We start from the raw sequence: 24,573 nt of genomic DNA, 5'->3' as shown, positions 1-24,573 counted from the left end.
AAACCTCCCAACAAACCAAAGTCCAGGACCAGACAGGGTCACTGGCAAATTCTACCAAACATTCAAAGATTTAATATCTATCCTTCTGAAAATCTTCAAAAAAATGAAAAGGAGGGAACACTTCCAAACTCATTTTAAGAGACCAACAGTGCCCTGATACTGAACCAGACAAGGACACCACAAAAATAGAAAATTACAGGCCAATATTCCTGAAGAATATAGACACAAAAAATCTCAACAAAATATTAACAAACTCAATTCAACAATGCTTAAAAAATCATACGGCTTGATCAAATGGGATTTATTCTATGAATGCAAGGATGGTTCAACATCTTCAAATCAATATGATACACCACATTAACAAAATAAAGGATAAAAATCATATGACCATCTCAACAGATGCAGAAAAAGCATTTGACCAAACACAACATCCATTTATTATAAAACTTTCATCAAAGTGGGTGAAGAGGACACATACTGCAACCTAATAAAGGTCATATATGGCAAACCCACAGATAACATCATACTCAACTATGAAAAGCTTAAAGCTTTTCCTCTAAGATCAGGGAGAAAACAAGGATGACAACTCTAGAACTTATATTCAACATAATATTGGGAGTTCTAACCACAGGAGTTAGTCAAATAAAAAAAAAAAAAGACATCCAAACTGGAAACAAAGAAGTGAAACTGTCCTATTAGCAAATGACATGATACTATATATAGAAAATCCTAAAGACTACACCAAAAAACTGTTATAACTAATAAATGAATTCAGTAAAGTTCAACGTACAAAATAAATATATAGAGATCCATTACATTTCTGTACACTAAAAACCAAAGAATGGAAAGCAAAATTAAGAAAACAATCCCATTTACAAATGCATCGAAAAGAATAAAATATATAGCAATAAATTTAACCAAGGAGATAAAAGACCTATACACTGAAAACGGTAACACATTAATGAGAGAAAGTGAAGAAGACACAAATGGATATTCAGGGCTCATGGATTTGAGATATCATCTCATACCTGTTAGAATGGCTATTATTAAAACGACAAAAAATAATAAGTGTTGGTGAAGATGTGGAGAAAAGGGAAGGCTGAGGTACTGTTGGTGGGAATGCAAATTAGTGCAGCCACTATGGAAAATAGTATGGAGGTTCCTCAAAAAACTAAAAGTAGAACTACCCATGTGATCCAGCAATTCCACTTCTGAGTATTTATCCAAAAAAATCCAAAAACACTAATTTGAAAAGATATATGAACCCCTAAGTTGAGTGCAGCATTATTCACCATAGCCAAGATATGGAAACAACCAAAGTGTCCATCGATAGATGAATGGGTAAAGAATTATGTGCTATCTATATAAAATGGGGTAATACTCAGCTATAGAAAAGAAAGTAATCTTGCCATTTGTAACAACATGGATGGACCTTGAGGGTATTATGCTAAGTGAAATAAGTCAGAAAAAGACAAATACAATATGATTTCATTTATATGTGGAATCTAAGAACTAAAACAAAGCAAAACTCTTAGGTACAGAGAAGAGACTGATGGTTATCAGAGGGGAAGAGATTGGGGAAGTGGTTAAAATGGGAGAAGGGGGTCATTTGATGGTGACACATGGTAACTAGACTTATTGTGGTGATCACTTCATATTGTATACAAAGGTATAATCATTATGTTGCACACCTGAAATTAATGTTATATGTCAGTTTTCCCTCAATTTAAAAAGATAAGCTAATTGTGGAAAGGAGAATATACCTGAGCAAAGTAAGCACTTCAGTTAAGTTTTTAAGAACAGACTAACGAGTAGACCAAGAGAGAACCTAGAAAGTACCCTAGACCCTTTTCCTTATTTATTCAAATGCATGTGGGGAAGCAATGATGTTGTAATTATACAAATGGGTTTACTAGTGGAATGGCTTAAAGTCCAGGCATTTTTATTTTCAAGACCCTAAGAATTGTTGGTGAAAAAGTTTAGGTTTGTATTGGAAAAACATTAAGATGTGCCTCTTGCTATCTCTTTTCCTTTTATTTGTTTCTCATAACAATATTCAGTTTCTCAACACCCCATCAAGTATCATCTATAGTGTAATTTTAACTCCCAAAAGTTATCTTGAATATTTTTCTTTCCTTGTTATTTCCACCATTAATACTCTAACCTTAGTCCCCATCACTCATGCCTCAATTATTATAAAAACTCCTTGCCTGTTTTTCATGTTCCAGTTTCTCTAAACATTCAAACACTTGCTGCAAGGTAATTCAAGAGAAATGTTTTCATCTTTCTATTCCTGCTTGACACTTACGTGCCATTTAAGACATAGCATCTGTTTTACATTCTTTATGGTCATCCTCACCATTGTGTACAAAAACCCATTTTCCAACAAAACATACCTACTCACTCTATCAGGAATAGACTGTGTGTTTTTTCTTTGTTAATAACAGCAGCGGTTTTTGTTGTTACCTTAACTATTTGCAGTTTATCTGGTATTTTCTAAAAAAGAGGTCAGCAAACTATAGCTGCACGCCAGATCCATCCTATCACCTGTTTTTGCAAATAAAGTTTTATTGGAACACAGCCACACCCATTTGTTTATATGTGCTGTCTACGGCTCTCTTTTGCTATAGCAGAGCTGAGTAGTTGCAATAAAGACTATATGACCTACAGAGCCTAAATTTTTTTACCAAATGGCCCTTTACAGAAAAAAGCATGCCAATTCCTGCTCTAGATCATTATTTAATTTCTCTTGTACCAATCTTCATGAGACATTCCTAACAGAGAAAACTTTCTCCATTACACTTTCCCTAGCCATGTGTTTATTTTTCAAACTACTGCTCAAATCACAGGTCTCTTATGAGCTCTTCTAAAAACAATCAGTCCCTTTATTGTTTTTTTACCACATTCACTGAAATTATTGTTCATATTTTTTACTTGGGAACCATATACAAAATTAGACTTAGAAAAAACCTTGAATAATCTTGGCTTCATATTCAACTTTTTCTCTTATCCTAAGCTTTGTTGATTAGTTGCTATTACCTTATTAGACCAATTTACTTTATCTTTACTTAGTGTACCAACATTAGCAGTTAGCTTTTCTTTGGGGAATATTTTTTACAAATAAAAAATAATGATTACAGTACAAAACCAAAACCACAAATGAAGTTCTGAGTTATCAGTGATCTGTATGCCTGGTGCATACTGTTTGCAATTTAAAAATTTCCTCATGATAATTACCAATTATATTATATCATGGACTTCCAGTAATGTTTGTAAAATATGATAAATGCACATGTTATATCCATGACTGTAAAGGGCTAATAGTGATCAATTTTAATTAAAAAGGAAAAAATAGAATACATTAGAACTCAAAATTAAATGGTATATACCTAATTATTTTACAAATGTATCTTTTTAACTGGCCTACTTATTCCATATTAACGTGATACCTTTTTGAGAAAATTCGTAAGTCTCTATCGTCCCTGAAACATGACACCATTGATTTCAGAGTTCTCTTTCTCTCTTAGAAAACTTGAAAAGATAAGACAAAGCCTTTCTTAATCCAGGGATCTAAGAAACCACCCCACCATCACTCAGCAGCAATGATTTCATCTTCTTAATAAAAAAAGGGAAAGAAATGGCTGTTATGGTAAAGACTAGTATTTCCTGGATGGTTAAAAAAATCAGTAAATTGAATAGGCAATTCACTGAGCTCTTGGCTTTTACTTCCAAACATTGTGTTTGTTGTTTCTGAAAAGAAAGCACTCAGAAAGATAGAAATCTGGCTAATTGTTGCCCTGTTCATAAACAGTTTGATCCTTTGGAGTACACTTTCATGTCTTAAACATGTAAAAAAGGATACACATAGGATTGGTTCTATGTGCATCTACAACTTCAGCATGATCTCCTCAAGCATTATCAGGATTATGTAACTGGAAAATCTCTTTGAAGCCTGGTATGCCAAGAAACGTACGTTCCCACCAAAAGAGTAGAGAAACAGTGTGTGATGTTCAGTTCTAAAATTTCAATCTATCATCCGTAAGAGATTCTTTATCCAGACTTGAAACCTTATTTTAAGGATTTTTAGCCGTATTGGATTTTTTTTTTAAAGAACTAGCTTATGAAGGTTTGATTGCATTTTTTATAACTTATAAATTACAGCTGATATTCTCAAGGGTATGCTCTGGTTTCAATTAAGAGAGGTAGTTTAACAATTAGGAAACCAAGATTGTAAAACTACTTCAGGTCCTTAGAACACATATACATATGATCATTAAAATTTCTGGATAGGACATAAAACATTTATATGGACTCTGATTGCCCTGAGCAAATTATAAAGACTCCTTGGGGGTGTAAATGTTTAGGACTTTCTAAAATGATGATGACATTATTTATCCTTTGATCCAAGAATGACTTCATTTTTAAACAATAATCACATAAAATAACTATTAAAATTATATTCTATCATACAGATTAAAATTAATGACTTAAATTATTTATACTATGGTATAGCAGTTACTTGTTATGGGTCTTTTAGGCTTACCATATCACTGTCTACTTTCACTTGGTGAAAGGGAGGTTATATTACAGGGAAAGAATAAAATGAACTGTTGTACCAAAAATCATAATATAGGATAAACAGTTCAGAATTTATGTTAGTTTCAGATAAGAGATGTCACAAAAAATAGAATTCTTTAATCCTCTCATGGAAAACTGTAGAAATCAGACAATGGTGCAATTTTGACTACAGCACCGTTTTCCACTAAGTATTCTAACAACACTAACCCCTAAGTGTGAAATAACACAAATTCTTTCAATCACTAACTTTTTCTGGGTGCCTTCTCTGTGACAAACACTAATTCAAATTGATTCTGAGGGGGAAAACATACCAGCGATAAGAAGTTTGGGATACAGTGCATTCTCTGTCACCAAGAGAAGGTAGCTAAGAAGGTCTATGAGACATACCCTAAGACTAACTAGGCAAAGGCTGTCTGCAAATGTTTAGCACATTGTCTTCCAGCACTCTGACTAGAACACCAATGGAGAAAGGCATTTGTCTTAAAGATATTTGTAGGTATGGCTACTGCTTAATGGAGTGGATTACAATAAAAGGCTCATAGCATTTTAAGGAACCATACTAATTTATACTAAAAGATACAAAGTTCAAATTGAAAGAGGTCTCTGGACCCTTTACTGTCTGTGAAAAAGAAGAACACAAGCTCAAGAGTCACAGAAAACCTCTCCCACAGGCAGAACTGGGCCCTAATCAAGAAACTGGTGACATGTGCCTACAACTGCTATGGGCCAATGACTTCTCTTTATCTCCCATTCTCCTGCCTCCATTTCAAATGGGACTATTTGGTTATTTTATCCCTCAATGACCACTGTATGTTGGGTGTGCAAGGGTTACATAAAATATCTTTGTAGCTCACAGAGCTACGGATCTGGAGGAGCCACTAAACTAGTTGCCCTCAGGGAACTAAGTATGAAGAACCTCTTTCACACACACAGTGATTTAGATAAGGAAATCTGGGGCTTGTAGCCTAACCCCTATGCCATAATAAGACTTTGAGGGTCTTAGGAATGGGTGAGTGTACATATGTACATATGTTTGTATCTACATAAGTACATATGTATGAGCATATGTAAAGGAGGCCAAAGGCAGACTGCTGGACTTTTATTTTGGTGGTCCCACCAGTGAATCACATACCTCATGGTGTTCAAGCACTTGTAAAGTCTCCTTGAATGTTAGCTCTAGAGTTGGTGACTAGGATGTTAGTAATCATGATGCAAGCAGATGCCTGATCAGTGGTTATACCTTCTGAGTCACCACATAAAAAGTCTAGCTATCCTGGTGGTGACACAGTGGGAAAGACCACTTGAAGAAAGGGTGGCCCTGAGAATTCATGGAGAGACAGGCTCAGGCAACCCTCCATCCTAGTTCATTCCAGCCTCAAGGCAAAAACAGCAGAACCATCCATCCAGTAGGGTCCAGACCACCCTCCAAAATCACACACAAATTGAATGGTTGCCATTTTAAACCACTTAGGTTTTGGAGTCCCCCTTGTCCACCTGCATTGCTAACTGAAACGACTGTCTATGGAGTAATTGGAGAAAGGTAAAAAGAATGGTAAATATATACTGGATTTCTTCAAAGAATAATTATGTATTATTCAGATAGGCAGTAAAAAAGTTATTTCAGATAAAGGGACAAAGAGTGGAAGAATAAGGAAAATTCATACTTTCATTTGCAAACAGCAAACAGGATGGTGAGAATATAGCACAAGGTGCCTACAGAGACAAACACCCAAGATGAGTCTGAATGAAAGGTTGAATGAAAGGTTGAAACTTGGCTTTTAAGGGACATGTATGCCAAGCAAAGTCTTTGGACATCATTTTGCTGAGCAATAGGGCCCATCAAAGACATTTATGTATAGAAATGAAATATCTCCATTGTAGACACTCTGCAGCAGTGTGGAGTAGTAACTAAAACAGAAAAAAACCTAGAGGCAGAGAAACCACTTAAAGCACATTGCATTCATCTGGAGAGCTGAAAGTAGTATGCATAACAATAAATTCAAAAGACATTTTTAAGGTAGACCGGAGAGGTCCTGGTAACCACTTAAGGCAAGGTGAGGAAGATTAAGAAAACAAAGGTAAGTGCTAATTTCCCAGCTAGAGATCCTGGGAGGATGGTGATGGTATTTACAAAGAAAAGAAGGAAGAGGAAGCACCTTGAAGAGGAGATAGGTTCTTGAAGTAGGTATTGAAATAAATTTTGGCACACTGCCGAATTCAATGTCTCTCACGACAAACAAGAAGAAAGGACTATTAGGAAACTTCTAGTGCTTGTTAAAATTTTTGGAATCACTGAGTCATCCATAAATATGTTATAAGTGAAAATATTGAATAAATAAGATCAGGTACTATGATTCTCAAGCTGGCTACATAACAGAATCATCTGATACCTGGATTTAACTGATCTGGAGTAGTACATAGAAATTAATAGCTTTTTTTTTTTAATTAAGAGCTTTTAAAAGCTCCCCAGTTAATTTCAATAAGCAGCCAAAGCTGAAAACAAATGATGTAGAAGGATAAAGGGAAGAAGGTGTAAACAAAACTCTGGTAAACACCAGCATTCAAGAAAATTCCAAAGGAAGAGGATCCTAAGGAAATTTACTGAGCTATCTATCAGAGAACTAAGAGCAGAAGTGATAAAAATCAGTGTTAAGGAAACCAAGCAAGGCCTGAGGATCTGGCAATTTGAAGTTCTTTGGCCCTTGCAAGTGAAATTTTCATACCATAACAAAGAAGTCAAGCTGTCTTTTATCATCTCCACTCAACTATAAAACCCTTCCAATGAGTTTTTAGTTACTGTAATTTTCAGTTCCACAAATTCAATTTGTTTTTTTTTTCATTTCTTTGCTGAAGTTTTCAATTTTTTTCATCTGTTTCAAGAGTTTTTTTTAGTTACTTGCTGAAATATTTTTATGATGGTTCCTTGGAAATCCTTGTTGGATAATTCTAACATCTGATTCATCTCAGTGTTAGTAACTGTTTTCGTTTCTCATTCATGTTGCAATTTTCATGACTCATCGTAAGACCAGTGAGAGTTTTTTTTTTATTATATTCTACACATTTTAGATATTATGAAAATTTGGATACTATTTAATCTTTTTTTAAAGCAGGCAATCCTCCTGCTGAAATGTAAGATGAGGACTGAAAGCTTATGTATGTTCAGCTACTTCCTCAGCAGTGCTCATACCTTCCAGGTGAAAGTGTGTCAGTGATTCACAATGTCTTGTTATCTCCAGTCGGGGAGTAAGCTCACTTCCTGCTGAATCCCACTGACAATACAGAAGGGATGATGGGAAAATGGACAGTAACTAACCCTATCTCTCACCACCTCAATCTGCCTTGTTTAAGGGAGAAACTTTCTTTCATCCCCACTGATACCACGAAAAAGGGATGAAGTCTAGCAGTGACTAGTCCTGCCTCACAATGCTGCCTGGATTCCTCATTACTGCTGGATGGGGGTGGAGGCTCAGGTTGCCACTGGATCCCAATGACATTACTCTTGCAGCAATGTATAATTGTAGCCTAATTTCACTAGGCAAAAGATCAAAGATCAGCCCCCCACTCAGATGTCTGACCCTACTTCAGGGGGATCATATCACTGCTGCCTGCTACTGCCAGGCAGGGGATGGAAGAGGCCAACACCTTGGAAGGCCCTGTCAACATCCTCTGGTGGGGCAAGTGAAACAGGGTGGTCATGCCATTTCCTGAAGTCCTGAGGTCCCCAGACAATCCTTTTTCCCACCTTTCACAGACTTCCTATGCCTATTTGTTGTGTTATTTCCAGCCTTTTTAGTGGTAATGTGGAAGACTGGAAGGAACAAGACTACTTCATCTGGGTGGAACTCCACTGTGCTCTATAATGTGATTACAGTATCTGTAACTCCTGCATGCTTATTTTCTCTGATGTAATCTACTACTGGAGGATAAAAGCAATTTTTTTTACTGTTTGCAACCCTAGCATTAGCATATCAGTTAATGATCAATAGATGTGTGTTTTCGGGATGAAAAAATGGATTTCTCCAAGTATGTGTACCTTATGATAGATGCTTAACTTGTACTTTCAATGAGAAAAGTTATCTAGTCTCTAAAGAGAACATCAAGACTTAGGCAAAGATGATGGGTATTAAGGAGGGCACTTGTGTTGAACACTGGGTGTTACATGTAGGTGGTGAACACTAAATTTTATTCCTGAAACCAATATTACACTATACATTAACTAACTAGAATTTAAATTAAAAATTTGAAAAATAAAAGGAAAAAAAAAGACTTGTGCAAAGGAACTAGATACTGGATAGAACACATTACAGGTATGTCATTTGAAAAAAAAAAACATTTTCAGAAAGGAATCACACAAAACCAATGACATTTCTAACATTACTAAAAATGTACATTTTCAAAATGAAATTAAAAAGATACTATCACTTACAAACACACCAAAGAAAATGAAATACTTAGGTATAAATTTAACAAAATGTGTACAGAATTTGTATGCTGAAAACTACAAAACACTGATGAAGAAATCAAAAAAAGCAATCCTAAATAAATGGACAGATCTACTGAGTTCATAGATTTGGAGATTCTACATCGTAAAGATAACAATTTTCCTCAAAGTGATTTATAGGTTTAATGCAATTCCTATCGATATTCCAGTCCTTTTTTTTTTTTTTTTGTAGACATAGACCATCTTATACTAAAACTTATTTTGAAAGGGACGGGCCCTACAATAGCTAGAACAATCTTGAAAAAGAAGGCTGCAGTAGGAGGAGTCACCCTACTTGATATTTAGTCCTACTAAATAGCTATACTAACCAAGACACAGAAGTACTGGCACAGGGCTAGACATACAGATAAAAGGTGTAGAAGAGAAATAAAAAAACAGGACCACACAAACATGCCTAACTGATTTGGAATAAATATCCAAAGACTAGTCCTTGGAGGAAGCATACCTTTTTCAACCAAAGGTACCAGAGCAACTGGACATCTATCCCAAAAGCTAAGCTTGACCTAAATAAACTTTACACTTTACACAAATGTTAACTCAAAATGGATCACAAGCAAATGTAAAAGAATAGAATTTCTGGCAGAAACATTAATTAAAAAAATAATAGAAAACCTTCAGGTAGAGAGGCAAAGAGTTCTTCACATCACAAATATGATCCATAAATGAAAAAACAATAAATTGAACATTAAAATTCAAAATTTTTGCTCTGTAAAAGATCCTGTTAAGAGGATGAAAAGATACACTACAGATTGCCAGAAAACATTTGCAAACTACATTTCCAAAAAACGACTATTATCTAGAATATACAAAGAATTCTCAAAACTTAACAGTAAGAACACAAGTAATTCAATTAACGAATAGGCAAAAGACCTAACAGACATTTCACTGAAGAGGAGAGATAGCAAATCAGCACTTGAAAATGTGTTAAACATCATTAGCCATTAGAGAAACCACAATGAGATATCACGATACACTGATGGTTACAATAAAAATTAACGACAATACCAAATACTGCAAGGATGTGGAAAAACTGGATCACTCATATATTGCTGGTGGGGATGTAAACTGGTACTCTGGAAACTAGTTGGGCAGTTTCTGATATACCACACATGCAATGACCATCCAACCCAAATTCATTCTTGGGCATTTTTCAAAGAAAAATGACAACTTATGTTCACCAAAAAATGTACATGAATGTCCACAGAAGCTTTATTTTCAACAGACCCAAACTGGAAACAACCCAGAAGTCTTTCAATGACTGAATAAACACTGTGATAACGTTCCATGCCATGGAACAGTACTCAGCAATAAACAGGAACATATTATAGATACATGCAACAACCTGGATAGATTTCAAAGGGATTATGCTGAGTGAGCAATCCAATTCCAGAAGGTTATATAATACATGATTCTATTTAATAACATTTTTGAATTAAAAAATAGATATGGAGAAAAGATTACTGGTTGTCAAGGGACTGGGAATAATGGGGGAGAAAGGTAGATGGGAAAACAGGGGGGGGGGTCCTTGAAGTGATGGCAATATTCTGTAACTTGACTGTTTCAATGTCAAAACTCTGATTATGAGACTGTAACTATAGTTGTGTAAAATGTTACCAGTGACATAAGATAAGAGATTCATAGGATCTCTTTATGTATTTCTTGTAACTGAATATGAAACTGCAATTACTTCAAAAATATAAATTTTAGTAAAAAAAATAGGGTGCTAAACAACTTAGTACACTTCCATTTTGGGGAGGCATGAAAATACTCACATATGCACTGATTAGCTCTGCTCATGAAACTGCCAATAGTGCACAACCGAAGAGGGGGGTTAAAAATTGGGGGTCAAGAGTATAAGAAAACTTAAGTTTTTTTTAACAAAATAAGTTCATTCTAAAGGAAATGAAAGGAAATTGTTGTACAACTGTCCTTCATTTACTCTTTCATGTAAGATCAAAACAAAAATTTTGGAAGGAGAAAACTGAGGAAAAAGCCACAAAGCATGCAACAAAGAATTATGTGGCATTACTGTGTCCAGGATAGATACTAAGAGAAGGGAGTAGGAAAGCTCTTGCTTGTTATGCTGATGGTAACCTTAGGTGTTTCCATTATTTACACCATTTAACTGTACATATATAGGTGTAAATACAAATCAGCTGCACATGAAAAGCCTTGTTGTTAAAACTTTTTCATTGATAAATACTCAGAACACTTATCAGAAAGACTACAATGTCTGAGTACAAGCTAACATTTTCAAACACCTACAATTCCTTGCAAGTGGATTATTTAAAAAACCAATGGTGACAGTTTTGCCGCCTGACAGATAACAATGTGCCAAAATGTCAGCCTTGGGCTCCCCTCATGCCAACACCAAGCAATGCTATTTAAATTGCCGTTTATAAAGATTTTGAGTACTACTTTCCAAATTGAAGAGGGAGCCATATCAATGCTAGCTTCAAATCAATTGGAATATTTGAATTCCAATAACAAAAGTATCTTCTTTCTGCAGTTTATCACTTTCTCTAGAATACTGCTTGCACATACAAAACTTTAAGGTGTTTGCCTTTTAGTTTCACCTTCCATATGGCAAATGTCACTATTTGTGCAACTTTTCAACCTTTCATTCATTACTTCAACTGTAAATTCAGGGACATATTAATGTAATTTCTCAGAGCACTGGGTCACATTATATATTTAAACACATCAAAGAAATGCAACTTCAGGGCTTTAAAAAATCAGATTACTAATGTGAACGCATCATTATTTTCCCATCAACAATATATAATGAAATGAAGTGTTAGACTGTGGACATCCAGCTCAGTTCTAATCTCAGATAAATGAGGACACACATTTGCCTATCTTGAAGAATCACCTCTACATGCATGAACAATCGGAAATAATGATTTATTTTAAAAAAGAAACAGAGTGAAATTAAATCAAATCACTATTAGTTAAGTGAGCAAAGTCAGTCCACAAAGTACTCTTTAATGGCACTAGTATGGCAATAATTTACCAATGCCACTAGAAAATCTCTACTTCTAATAAGAGATATGTTTGACCATAAAAGGATTGGTAGACCCTAAGGGAAAGAACAAATGCCAAAGGAATGACGCATTTGTTCTTTTATAATCCACTCAACACTTTTCCCAAGCACAACTCCATTTGCATTCACTTATCTTTTCCAAAATGAACTTGAATCTATATGTTGTTAGGATCTAAAAAGACACATTTCTGTTTAACTTTTATGTGGCCTTGACCCATTTTAATGTCCTAACACACCCGCGGCCATGACTCAGCATAAAGGTAATTCTTCTAAGAGTAAGTGGGGGTGGAGGCAGGCATGATCCTCAAACAGAGTAGAGATAGCTGCAGATTAGAGTTTCAGAAGTGAAAGTCGAATTTGGATTTGAAAAGGACACTACGTGATTCTGAGCCTTCCTCCAAATTGAGAATCTATTGCATTAGACGTGGCTTTGTTTCTCTTAGCAAACCAAAATGCAAAAAATGACAAAGATTTAAACACACCCTCTATATGCCTGTACCCTGCCTTGCCAATGCTCTTATAGTCTAATGACATCCACAATCATTCATGCAGGGTGTGATTCACAATCCATGAAGGGCTAAATGCTTGAACTGAGATTTTTAACTACAAATGTGTTACATGGATACTGTTTCAATGCATTATCATTAAGCAAACTACGTATGTCTCTTCCATAAGGAGACAAAGACGTATGGATGTGCAATGAGTTTCTGTATGGATAAAGGCACAGGCTTTGTTATTAACTTTCCTTTGGCCCTGAGGGACCCAGGAAATTTTTGTATTGACCCAGCACTTTTAGTTAACAAAATGATCTGGAAGACAGCCTTATTATTCCCTAACATGGCAATGCTGCCTTTGTCTTGCAGTGCACATACACACATTTACCTAAATCATCTTTACAGATGTGTGTGAACCAGAGGTATCTGTGCTCTATTTGTCTGTGAAGGGCAATAACAAAATGTTACAACCCATTTAGCAATAAACTATGCATCCTTTCTGCAAGTCTTTGCTTACATTTTATGTGCAACATTTCACCTCGTCTATAAATTTTATTTCATAGTCTTTAGTAATTTCTGGCAACATAAGTAGATACCCAGATGGTATCTCTTTTCTCCATAAGCCAGAAATAATGTCTCAATATAAATTCCAATCCCATCTTTTTATGATTTAGGTTCTAAATTTGAGAAAGCAGCAACACACACAAATATTGAGACAAAACCTTTAGGTGAAAGGGATAGCAGCAAAACTTTAGTATAAGAAAGCAGCCTATGATTTATTGATTCAGCAATAATAGGATTAAAAGAATACCTGATGACACAGGCGTAAAGACCACTGTCCTGCAGTAGTGTTGGCCGGAACCAAATGGAGTCTTCTTCCTTGCTCATTCTACTTCCATCAAAGGCTATTGGCTCCTCAAAGTCTCCAGGGCCAGAGCTTTTGTACCACATCAAACTGAGTCCAGCACTTTGGGCCAGGGAGTAATTTGCTCTGATATAACCATAAAAGAGGGCACATTTGATTCGAACAGGCTCTCCAACCAAAACTTGATATTTCTTGATATCGACAGACCAATCAGTGCATCCATCGGCTACAGTAAAAAGAGAGAGAAACAAAACAAAAACATTAGAGAAAAAAAGTGAAGCAAGTTAGTTCATTCATTCCCTGATTCATTCACCAAATATTGACTGGGCATCTCTACTGACCGGATTCTACTCTAGGCACAGAAGATGCAGCAATGGATACAACTCGGAAGGGCAGTGAAAAGTAATTTACCCAGCTAATAAGCAATATGTTCATCACTGTGCTTCTGCTGCTATTTATTCTTAGTTTATATCAGTGCAATTGACTCTAAATCCATTTTTTTTTTTTGCCTGTTCTTTGAAACTGGATCTGGCCCTTTGAAATATTTCTCCTTTGCTAACTGGCACTACAGCTTTGTTAGTAGAGGGTTCTGGAGAGACAGTGTCAGAGGAAAGGGTTTTGCTCCTTGATTTCAGCGTGCTTCTGTGGTAGGTTCTTGAAGTGTGGGAGGCTTCCCCAGCACCTGGCTCCCACTTCTCCAGTATCCAGCTCCTGCAGTGCACAGTAGTCAGCAGGTTGGATATTGTTGAACAGAGCCTCAGCCAAGACACTGTCCCATGAACAGCTTTCCCAGGTACCTCAGAAGGTGAATCACTGACAAATTCCAGATGGCAAATTCTGCCATCATGGCACCTCAGTGATGTCTACCATTCAGTAAACCATGTATTTTCCTAATAAGGTTTGGATCTCAGTTCTGAAGGTGGGAGGATGGAGGGCAGCTTTCCCTTGGATGTTCTCTCAGCCATAGGGGTAAAATGTCAGCAATCCCTCTAGTTTTTAGGGTTTTTCTTTTTTTTTTTTTCTTTTGCTATGGACTGAATGTTTATGCCCTAAAATTCACATGTTGAAGACTTAATCCCCAACGTGATCATATTTGGAGGTAGCGTCTTTGGGAGATAAGTATGTTTAGATGAGGTCATGAGGGCAGTGCCCTCATAAAGGAATCAGTGCTTTTATAAAGGACATCAGAGAGGTTCTCTCTCTCTCTCCATCTGGCTCTCCCTTCCTTCTTCCCTCCATTCCTTCCTCCATGGGACGGGGCTCACAGATAAGAGGCCATGTGGACACACAGCAAGAGCGTGGCCAACTATAAGCCAGAAAGAGGGCCCTCAGCAGGAATCAAGTCAGCCAGCACCTTGGTCTTACACTTCTCAGCCTCCATAACTGTGAGAAATAGGCTATGGTAATTTAGTATGATAGACTGAGAAGACTAACACATCTTTCTTTCTTACTAGCCAGTCCTTCACTCCAGTGCCTTGTTACATTTAATACTTCCTTATATAAACTTTCCTTGTTAAATTTAGTGTGTGGTTTATCTCTTTGATTGGACACTCAATGACAAGATCATAAATAAACATTTTACAGGCAAATAAGGCAAAAAAGAAATGCAACAAAAGTAGGCCAAGTTCTGGTACTGGTTTCACAGCCAGACACAGAGGCAGACAGTCACTTTGCTCTGCTGGACACATCAAGGGAAGCGTAAAGTAGAAACCATGGTGAAAAATGTGGTTGATAGGGGTGGGGGCTTGTTGGGTTTTCTAGGTTTCCTGGGAGCACCACCATCCAAATGGTAACTTGACACCAGTTTTTCATCACACACACACAAAACAACAGGTCCCCACAGAACAGGTACATCCCCACTATCATCATCATAGAGAAATAGTGAATTTTTTGCTTAAAGAGTGCAGCTGTTGAATATTTAGTAAGTTAATCAATTTCACAGAACTCACCGTATACAAATACTAAGCAAAATGGCAAGAAGCAAGAAAAGAGGGACCTCTAAGAGCAGTAACATCTGAATACTGCAAGAAGAATTTAACTTGCTACAGATTAAAGTGAGCGTAAACTGAAGGATCTGAGAATAGGATGAATAATGTAGGATTCAAGGGAAGGAAAATAAATCAAGATGAAAAGGACGGTGTACATTATTAGAGGAAAGAAGACACATCATCTATGGAGTTATCTACAGTTCTTTTCTTAAAAGAATGTGTAACAACTAATGAGCACTTAGCTATGGTTGAGTTTACAAATTTTCATTTACCCTTCACAAAAATATCTATTAAGGCTTTTGAACTAACTGTTCTCTCTACAGAGAAGCTTTCTCACCAACTGCAAGGCTTCCTTCCTTCCTTCCTCCTCCAAATATCACCTCCTTTTAGAAGTCTTTCGTAATTACCGTCTGAAACATGAGCTTCCTACCCTGATCACTTATTCCAGGTTCTGCTCCAATATTTTTCATAGGCCTTAATACTATACATATGTAATGTAATACTATATTACATTACGTACCCGCTTTTTGTTTGCTTCAACTCCCTGGTAGAATGTAAGCCCATTGAGGTCAGGGACTTTGTCCTTTTAACTCATGTCCTTAGCCTCAGTGCCTGGAACAATATCTGCTAATGAGCTCAACACACATTTACTGAATGAATGAATGAGTGGGTAAGTTAAAAACTAAATTTTACAACTGAAGACACTCAACACCAGCTAATAAATGTAAGTGCCAGAATTCCCACCCAGCTATGTCTGACCCTAGAATTCATTTTCCTTACCATCATAATACTGTGTTTCCTAATTAAGGTATTTTCAATTTCACAACGTTCTTTTATTTAGTTAATTTCAATTACCAAATTGTAGTCTAAGAGTGCTATCAAAGAGTTGTATTGGAGTAGTATTTAGTTAGAAGCTTGGTGGATATCAATGCCCAAGTTACCGCCATGATTCCTGTCAATGGCTGTCGTGGAGCTGGCACACCACGTTAATAGAATGACATAACTGTACACAAACAGAGATGTCAAGGCTATATGAATTATATGTGATATTTATCACCATTATTTTGTATATTTTTCCCACTGCACGAAACAAATACTAGGTGGGATTTTATTTTAAACAGTTATAATTCTGGGGATGAGCATGAAATTATCATGTTTTACCACTACATGAATTATAATACAATTCTAGAATCATGTTATTGTAACTGAGGCCATCTGTCACAGAAGACACTGCTGCCAGTGAAAAAGGCTGAAACACCTTCAAGGTAGCAGTATAAACAGTGAGATAAAATTATTCAAATCCCCAAAGATTTGTAAGATACAGCAAAAATGCTTAAAGGTAAAAACAAAAATATTTGCTCTAGAGAATGCTAAAAAGTTAGTAGCAAATTAAATCAAGAGAATGGAGGTAGAGTTGCATTGGGGATAGAGATTTTAACACTATCAGAACATGCTTACTCAGAAAACAGTTGAAAGAAAACCAAAAATATTATGGCAAATTAACATTATTCAGTACTTAACTATAAACCAGGAAAAGTTTCCAACAGTTGAGCATCAAAAGACAAGGAAAAGAAATGAAATAACAGCACCTTGGAATTCAGAGACACCTTATGTTCATTGTAATATGGAAAGAGATTGTAGGATCTACGGCTTAGGAAGTTTTACTACCATTAAGCTAAATGTATGATCTTCAAAAATACAGTATAAAATTGCTAATATGTTTTAATACTTTTCGGGGGAGGATTGCAAATAATATGAGATAATTCAATATATTTTCAAATTATTTGGATAAACACATTTAAATAAATGATGGGCTTATGTCTTTTTTTCAACAATTAAAACATTTTATTAAATGACATAGAGTTATATTTATTTTTTCTTCGTTAACATTTTGCCTCATTCACACACACTCACCCTGTCACTCTGTATTATAATTTTTTTCTTAGACCATGTGAAAGTAAGTTCTAGACATAATGACATTTCACCCCTAAATATTTCAGTATGCATCTCCTTATAAATACATTTTTCTTATATAGCCACAAAACATTTTTTTTAAATCTTGTGTAGCAGGACATCTCAAATCTTAAGAGAAAAAGTGATAATTTAAAACCTAACTCTTCATGACCAGAATTGCTACTGTTAGGTTCAGTTTTTGCTTACTTCAGCACCCAAGCTCTGCTGGTTTGGAAACAATCATTCCAAAAGTATATTTCTAGACAATGTTAATTCCATTATATAAGTTAAAATTACTATTAAAATTATCATCAGGTAATTAGGTAGGCCAACAGTTTGTAATCTGTTTTTTGTTTTTTCTGTCTTTCAGAATAAGACACCTTTCTATAAGACTTTCCCAGAAAGTTTACTATTAGTATTCTCATCCCTTGAAGAGAGGGTTCCATGGAAATACTCTAGTTCAATAACCCCTCTATAGTACATATTCCTTCATGGTCAATGGGACTTTACGAAGTCATAAAGTGGGAGCAGGTAGCACTATATTCATCCACTTTTGTTGCCACCCATAATGTTCTGGGAACTTACGTAAAGGCAGTGATGGAATTAAGATTCAGAACTAATTCCTTTACAAGGAGTTCATACTGATGTACCACTTCATGAACAAAGGCTACAAAGACTGGATAATATAAGTATATTCAAATGGGATAAGTATATTCAAATGGGATTAGGGAAAGTATTTTTAATTAAGTCACTATAACAAATATTTCCATGGTAACAAGCTTGAAGGCTGCATTCCCAAAAAAATGGAATATGAAAACAGAAGACTTTACTTATTAAAGGGCAAATTATATTAGTCTTCAAGTATCACTTGGATATGCACATTGGAATAATGACAAAATGATTAAGACATCTATAATAATGTAATAGATTCCCCAACCTGATCCCCTTTACTAAGCTGATGCACCTGTTCTCCGGCTACTTTGAGTGCTTCATGCCAACAGCTCACAGTTGTCTCCTTCTCTTGAAAATTACACCTGTTGGGAAATTTACATCCCCTTGGGTGTGCCCAATGCCCACTGCCTGATGTGAGTATACAAAAGACTGCTCCTTTGCATCAAGTAGGGACAATCCTATAGGGAAGTTCGTGCTCCAGAGCTCCTCTGTGTGTGGACCATGCCAAGACTACAGTTCACTGTGACCTGTCTCTTCAGCTCTTTCCCTTTTCCTATTCTGCTTCCCTCCCTCCCTTTTAGGATTTTCCTGAAGAGGATTCACTCAATAAATTTTGTGCATCAAGACCCTGTTTGGGCTTTTTCTGGGAAAGTTGATCTAACATAGATTTACATGTTCATCTAGTGAGAACTACCTTCCTCCTAGTTTCGGTCCTAGGGGCTGGAGACATTATGACAGACAGACATAGCCTTTGTTTTCAAGAAGCTCACGGGCCAATAGGAGAGACTGACAAATTAAAAGCACACAGTGGAAATGCAATGATTAAGAAATGTACAGGGCCAGTCAGGAACATGTTCCATGAAAGGAAAACATTTGAGATGTCTGTCAGAAGTTAAGAAGCTAGCCACACAAGGACTAGGCAGACAGGTATTTATTTTGGAAGTACACACAAAAGTAAAGACAAAGGAATAACAGGTAGCAAATTCTGCAGGAACTACAAACAGCTTTGCGCTATAGAAACAAGTTTAAAGCAGAAAAAAAGCAAGAAATTAGAGGAAAAAAGTGAGCAAAGACAAATCATGGAGATACTTTTATGAGTAGCAAATTCTGCAGGAACTACAAACAGCTTTGTGCTATAGAAACAAGTTTAAAGTGGAAAAAAAGCAAGAAATTAGAGGAACAAAGTGAGCAAAGACAAATCACGGAGGTACTTTTATGAGCTGTAAATAAATGTTTGGCTTCATTGTGAAGGCAAAAGGGGAGATATTGAAGAGTTTTAACCAGCTATGTGATGGGGCCAGTCTAATAATTTTAGATACACTATGCTGGTTATATTTTTAGGTAGAGATATAAGATTTTAGCCAGGAGAGTGACGTGATTGAAGGTCAGATGTTGGGCAGTGGTAGTAAAGAAGGGGAAATGGAGCAGACTCGTGAAAGATACAGGAGATTAAATTGGTAGGAGTGGGTGACTGAATACAAGCAATCAGGGAGAGGAATAATGCTACTTTACCCAGCAACTCATATATTTTGTCATAGACTGAAATATCTTTCCCAATCAACAAAACAATCTACATCGTTTCTGTCAAGTGGTGGGATCCTTGAACTGTTTTTATAATTTCTTCATTTACAATTTTTAGGCAGTAAAAAATATAATAATCTGTCTTTAAAAAAGACTCACAGACAGACCTAAAATGCATGTATTGTCACACTGGCATCATTTGTGTCTCTCCCTAGTATGCCTGGAAAAACCCAAAAATGAGACTTGAATTTATTTAAAGCAGTACAGGCCACACACATAAGCTATCACAGACACTGAACAAAAAGGCTGAGGCTAGATTTTAATTAGGCAAATTCTGTACTTTATCTGCCCTGGCTGCTATTCCTTCCATGTATGGACTTCATAAACGAAAATTGGCAACGCTGGCGGAGATGCCCCCAAATTATCAGCATCAATGACAGCAACAAAGAACGACACAAGCTAACCTTTATAGCATGCACTGGTTCACACAACAATTTGTCCTCTCTCTGTTTTCCTGATTATATTTATCTGGGCTGGAATGTTCCCAGATTTTGGCCTGTAAAATATATGTACAGTGTAACAACTGTGAAAGAGCCTTTTCAAATACTTTGGAGAGATTTATGTGGGTGGTAAGAATTGATACTGCTCAAGAGATTCTGCCAATGATCAGAAATCCAATTTCTAGAATACCCTTTGTCTAGCAAAGCCTCGAAGTTATCATGTATCACTCTCTCAATGTAGGTCATTTTCAGGGGGGCACAGTCCCTGGTCAGTTGTTATCACATTTCTTCTGAGATATGGTTCCCTCTTCATCACGGGAGCGCTGGTGCCAAAGCAAACAAGACCCTGTTAGTGTAGTTAACCCTCAATCCTATCTTAGCCTCCAAATTCTGGCAGATATTCCTGATACACGAAAACCCATGCATTGTATAGCATGTACTTGGTTAGGATTTATTTTTGTAAAGTATGTTTTCTCACGATTACAAAGAAAAAAGGGAACCTATAAGAAAGTAAAAAGAGAATAATATTCATAATCTAGCCTTTTGCTTATTCAGTTTCTTTTCTCAGTTGAGATGATATATAAAATTTTGTATCATGATTTTTATTGAATACTTTACAATAATTGCATAATATTTCATAATAATGCCACATTAGAATTTACTTAACTCTTCTGCCGTTAATTGGCTGTAAGTCTTTCCCCAAGATTTGACAGTTCTAAATACTTCTGTGAAAAAACAACTTTATATACAATGTTCCACAAACTTGCCCTCCAAAAAGAAAAAAAAAAGTACTATTTCCTCGGGAAAGAATCTCATAAGTACAATTGCTGGATCAAATTATACATTTTTAAGGTTTTATACTAAATTTTAAATAGATTTTCAAAACTCTCCCCTAGCTTCCTCTTATAGTACCCATCTATACAGGCGCCTGGGTGGCTCATTCCGTTAAGCGTCTGACTTCGGCTCAGGTCACGATCTCGAGGTTCATGAGTTTGAGCCCTGCATGGGGCTCAGGGCTGACAGCTTGGAGCCTGGCGCCTGCTTCGGATTCTGTGTCTCCTTCTCTCTCTGCCCCTCCCCAACTTGTGCTCTGTCTCTCTATGTCTCTCAAAAAATAAGTAAACATAAAAAAAATTATAATACCCATCTATAGAAGTGCCTATGTCACTACATATGCTAAGATTTCATTAGTTCTATGTACTGTTTCCTTATCCGAACACCAAGGACAGTTTATGTATTTTTGTCTCAATTTATAAAAATAGAACATCAGTATAAATATCACTGTATAAATATCTGATAAGTGAATGGCAAAATCTGCCACAGGAATGATTAATCAACACAAAGTCTCTGACTGGATCCAGTATACCTATTTTGCTCTATTTCAAACTCTTTTTACTCAACATCATAATTCAATGCATTCATTTTGGTAGTGTCTTTTTAATGAAAGACTGTGTTAACACAATTTTCCACTTCCTTTGGACCCACTCTACAGGGAAGCATCCCACAGGTGAGGAAACCAGTTAGGTTTGTACCTGGTATAAAGACAAAATAAGACTGTGAAGCTTCCTGAGGCCTGGTAAAAGGATACGTTGGACAACTTGGGACCCTCTTTTGTTTAACCCTAGCAGTCCTTCACATTTGTAATCCCACTCTTCTCACCTATGACATTCCCTGGTCCATTACAAATCATAGCGGTATTTTTTATTTACCCTTTCCTCACTGCTGTTGTTACCTTTTCCTTTATAGGATGACATCAGGAGTGACCAGTCCCTCTTTGAAATGCTGTCTAGAGTTATTGCTGATGACCCAACAACAAGCACATGACAATGACCCAGAAGTTGTCCATATCATCCAATAAGGGGAGAGAAGCCATCTTTGTGAACAACAATAAGGGGTTTATGTAAAGCATGTATAAAATCAGTTTTCAATGTCAACAGCTGCTCAGGACCAACAGTCCTATTGCTGTGGGGTCACCAGGGATGCTGGAATATTTCCAGGCGTCGAGAATCTAGAGTAGCTAGAGATATGATTTTTATCCTTCCTGGAGAAGAATATCATAGCCAAGCCCAAACAGCACATCATTGAGTTGGAATAGCAAACTAGCCTTGGTCTTCCCTGCACATATATTTTTCTTTGATAATCTAATATTTGTGTATATTTTTCCTGGTTGAATAAAACAAATCCCTTGTCCATGGCAAAAGAAATTTGTGTTTTTCTATTTTCAGAAAATAAAGAAGGAGAAATAGATTTCTGGGTTCTAGAGGAGAGTCAGCAACACCAAGTCTTGGTTCCATTTCTTTGCATTCTTACATATGTTTGAGGAGTGTTGTGCTTCTGACTAGCAGGGAGCCTTCTATAACTCAAGGTAAATATGCATCGAATATCTTTGCTCATAAGGTGACTACTTTATGATCAACAGGGACCCATAAGGTCCCCTGAATGCCTCTTGAACTACAATAGTAGCCCTTCCTAACCAGCCATGCTCCCCAAATGGAGCACAAGGATAAATACATTTGCAAATGTAGTGTTTTTAGGTCTTACTGCTTCCATAAATCAATTCAATTTTACATTACTATGCCATGTTGCACTTCTTCCAGACTTTTGGACCTATTTCTGAGCTACCTCATCTGAACAGAATAAGAAAGAAATCAGTCTTGAGTTCAGTGAGGCCTTGGGAAGCTGACAGTTAACCTCTTTGTGCCTCAAGTTACATCAGTCATTCATTTATTCAGTACACACTGTAGGAAAGGAAGCACCCTAGGTGCTGGGGGTGAACAAAACAGAGTTCCAGCTCTCTCAGAGAAGACAGACAAGAATGATAGCAATATATGTGTCGGGAAGCAAAAATAAAGCATACTAACAGGCGAGAGTGTCTACAGTGCTCTTAATATAGTGGCCAGACAAGGGCTCTTTGAGGAGTTAACATTTGAGCAGACAATCAAGGGGGCAAATTTTGTGGGACATCAGGAATTGAGATGGGAATGCAGTGGATATGTTTAAGGAAGAGCAGAAAGGCTAGGATATCAGGAGGAAGTAAGTGGGAAAGAGAATGGCTAGACCATCCAGGGCCTTTCCTCATCTGGAAGAGGCAAAGAGTAATCATCATTTCCCAGAGACAAGGTAAAAACTAAGAAGAGAGCTACTCAATATGCAGTACCACTTGTTTTTGATGTTGGAGGAACTCCTTTGTACATTTTCTTGTCTCCTCTTGGCAGTGTCACTCTTCAGTGGCTGGTGTCTCATACATTCACATGGCCACACTCAAGTCTCCCTTAAACCATCGTTGCCATGTACATTAAACATTGCATATTACTTTCCTAGCACAGTTGTAAGAAAGTACAATGCTTTATGCTTTCACAGCTCTCAAGGCTAGAGGTCAGGAAGGAAGGTATCAGCAGGGCCGGCTCCTCCTGGGTACTCTAAGGGAGCATCTGCTCGAGGTCCTTTTCTGAACTTTTGGTGACAGAGGGCAATCCTTAGAGCTCCTTGGCATGGAGATAAAACACTGCCAACACTGCCTTCATCTTTACACGACATTCTCTCTCTGTGTCTGTGTACTTCCTCTCTTTTTATGACACAAATCATATTGGATTTAGGGGTCACCCTACTCCACTATGAACTTATTGTAATTCATTTCATCTACCAAGACTCTATTTCCAAATAAGTTTGCATTTTGAGACTCCAGGAAGAGCATGAATTTTAGGGGAACTCAGTACATATTTGAATTCAGGTTGATTAGTGAATGGGCTTTCCTGGATAATCAAATTGGCTGGTAAAGAAAAGAGAGGCATATATATACTCCACATACAGATTTAAAACAAAACAATGCAATTCTTCTGAACATAATTAAACCAGAAAGGGCTCTGGGGTCTGTAAGTGACTCATTCACAATGAAAAAACATTAGCTGTCATTCTCTGAATGGGCATGCTTAAAATGAAGATAGAGTTGGGAAATGCATGCAATGTATGGTGGTATACAGTCTCTAGACAAACCAGACCCAAGTTCAAATCCCAGTCACATCAAAGTCAAGCAAGTCACTGAAGCTCTCAGGGCCTTCATTTCTGTACACTGAAAAAGTACCTTGGGGGATTGTTCTAGCGTTTATACAGGAAATCTCACTGCACCCTAGACTTGTGTTTGTGCCTGCCACATGTCATGGAGGGAGTGAAGGATGGCAGTCCCCAGAAAACAACCATTTCTCAGGTAAATGGCAACGAAAACAGCTAGATGGTGAACTTGGACGGTTTGCTTTGTGTGACTCAACTGTACTAGCTGTGTCAACAGGTGGACTAGGGGTTCTGCAATCATCCTAGGCCGGTATAATTTAGGTCAAATCTTGAACTGACCCTCTAGGCTTGTTCAAACTCACCAATCGGTTTTCCTTGTGAAATATTCTGGCTTCACCTTTTTTTAAGGCCCACACTTGCCTTTGGCCTGGGAAATACTCTTCAAAGAGC

General features: G+C 36.8%; 1 protein-coding gene across 1 annotated transcript in view; it reads right to left on the bottom strand.

The window, feature by feature from the left end:
• The window catches only part of IL1RAPL1 (interleukin 1 receptor accessory protein like 1), a 666,390-nt gene extending 644,585 nt beyond the window's left edge, over positions 1-21,805 (bottom strand). Inside the window, exons 1-4 of the mRNA XM_047075771.1 lie at positions 21,775-21,805; positions 18,008-18,098; positions 16,411-16,472; positions 13,428-13,707 (exon numbers count right to left, since the gene is read on the bottom strand). Coding sequence (XP_046931727.1) covers positions 13,428-13,707; positions 16,411-16,472; positions 18,008-18,098; positions 21,775-21,805 — 464 coding nt within the window. The remainder of the gene's footprint in view (positions 1-13,427; positions 13,708-16,410; positions 16,473-18,007; positions 18,099-21,774) is intronic.
• Positions 21,806-24,573: the final 2,768 nt, after the last annotated feature.

Source organism: Lynx rufus, unplaced genomic scaffold (genome assembly GCF_022079265.1).
Source record: "Lynx rufus isolate CCGP_SWC_20201006 ecotype Redwood Valley unplaced genomic scaffold, mLynRuf1.p SCAF_14, whole genome shotgun sequence".
Taxonomy (NCBI): Eukaryota; Metazoa; Chordata; class Mammalia; order Carnivora; family Felidae; genus Lynx; species Lynx rufus.
Note: the sequence above shows the minus strand (reverse complement) of the source record. Positions and strands in the feature narration are given on the sequence as shown.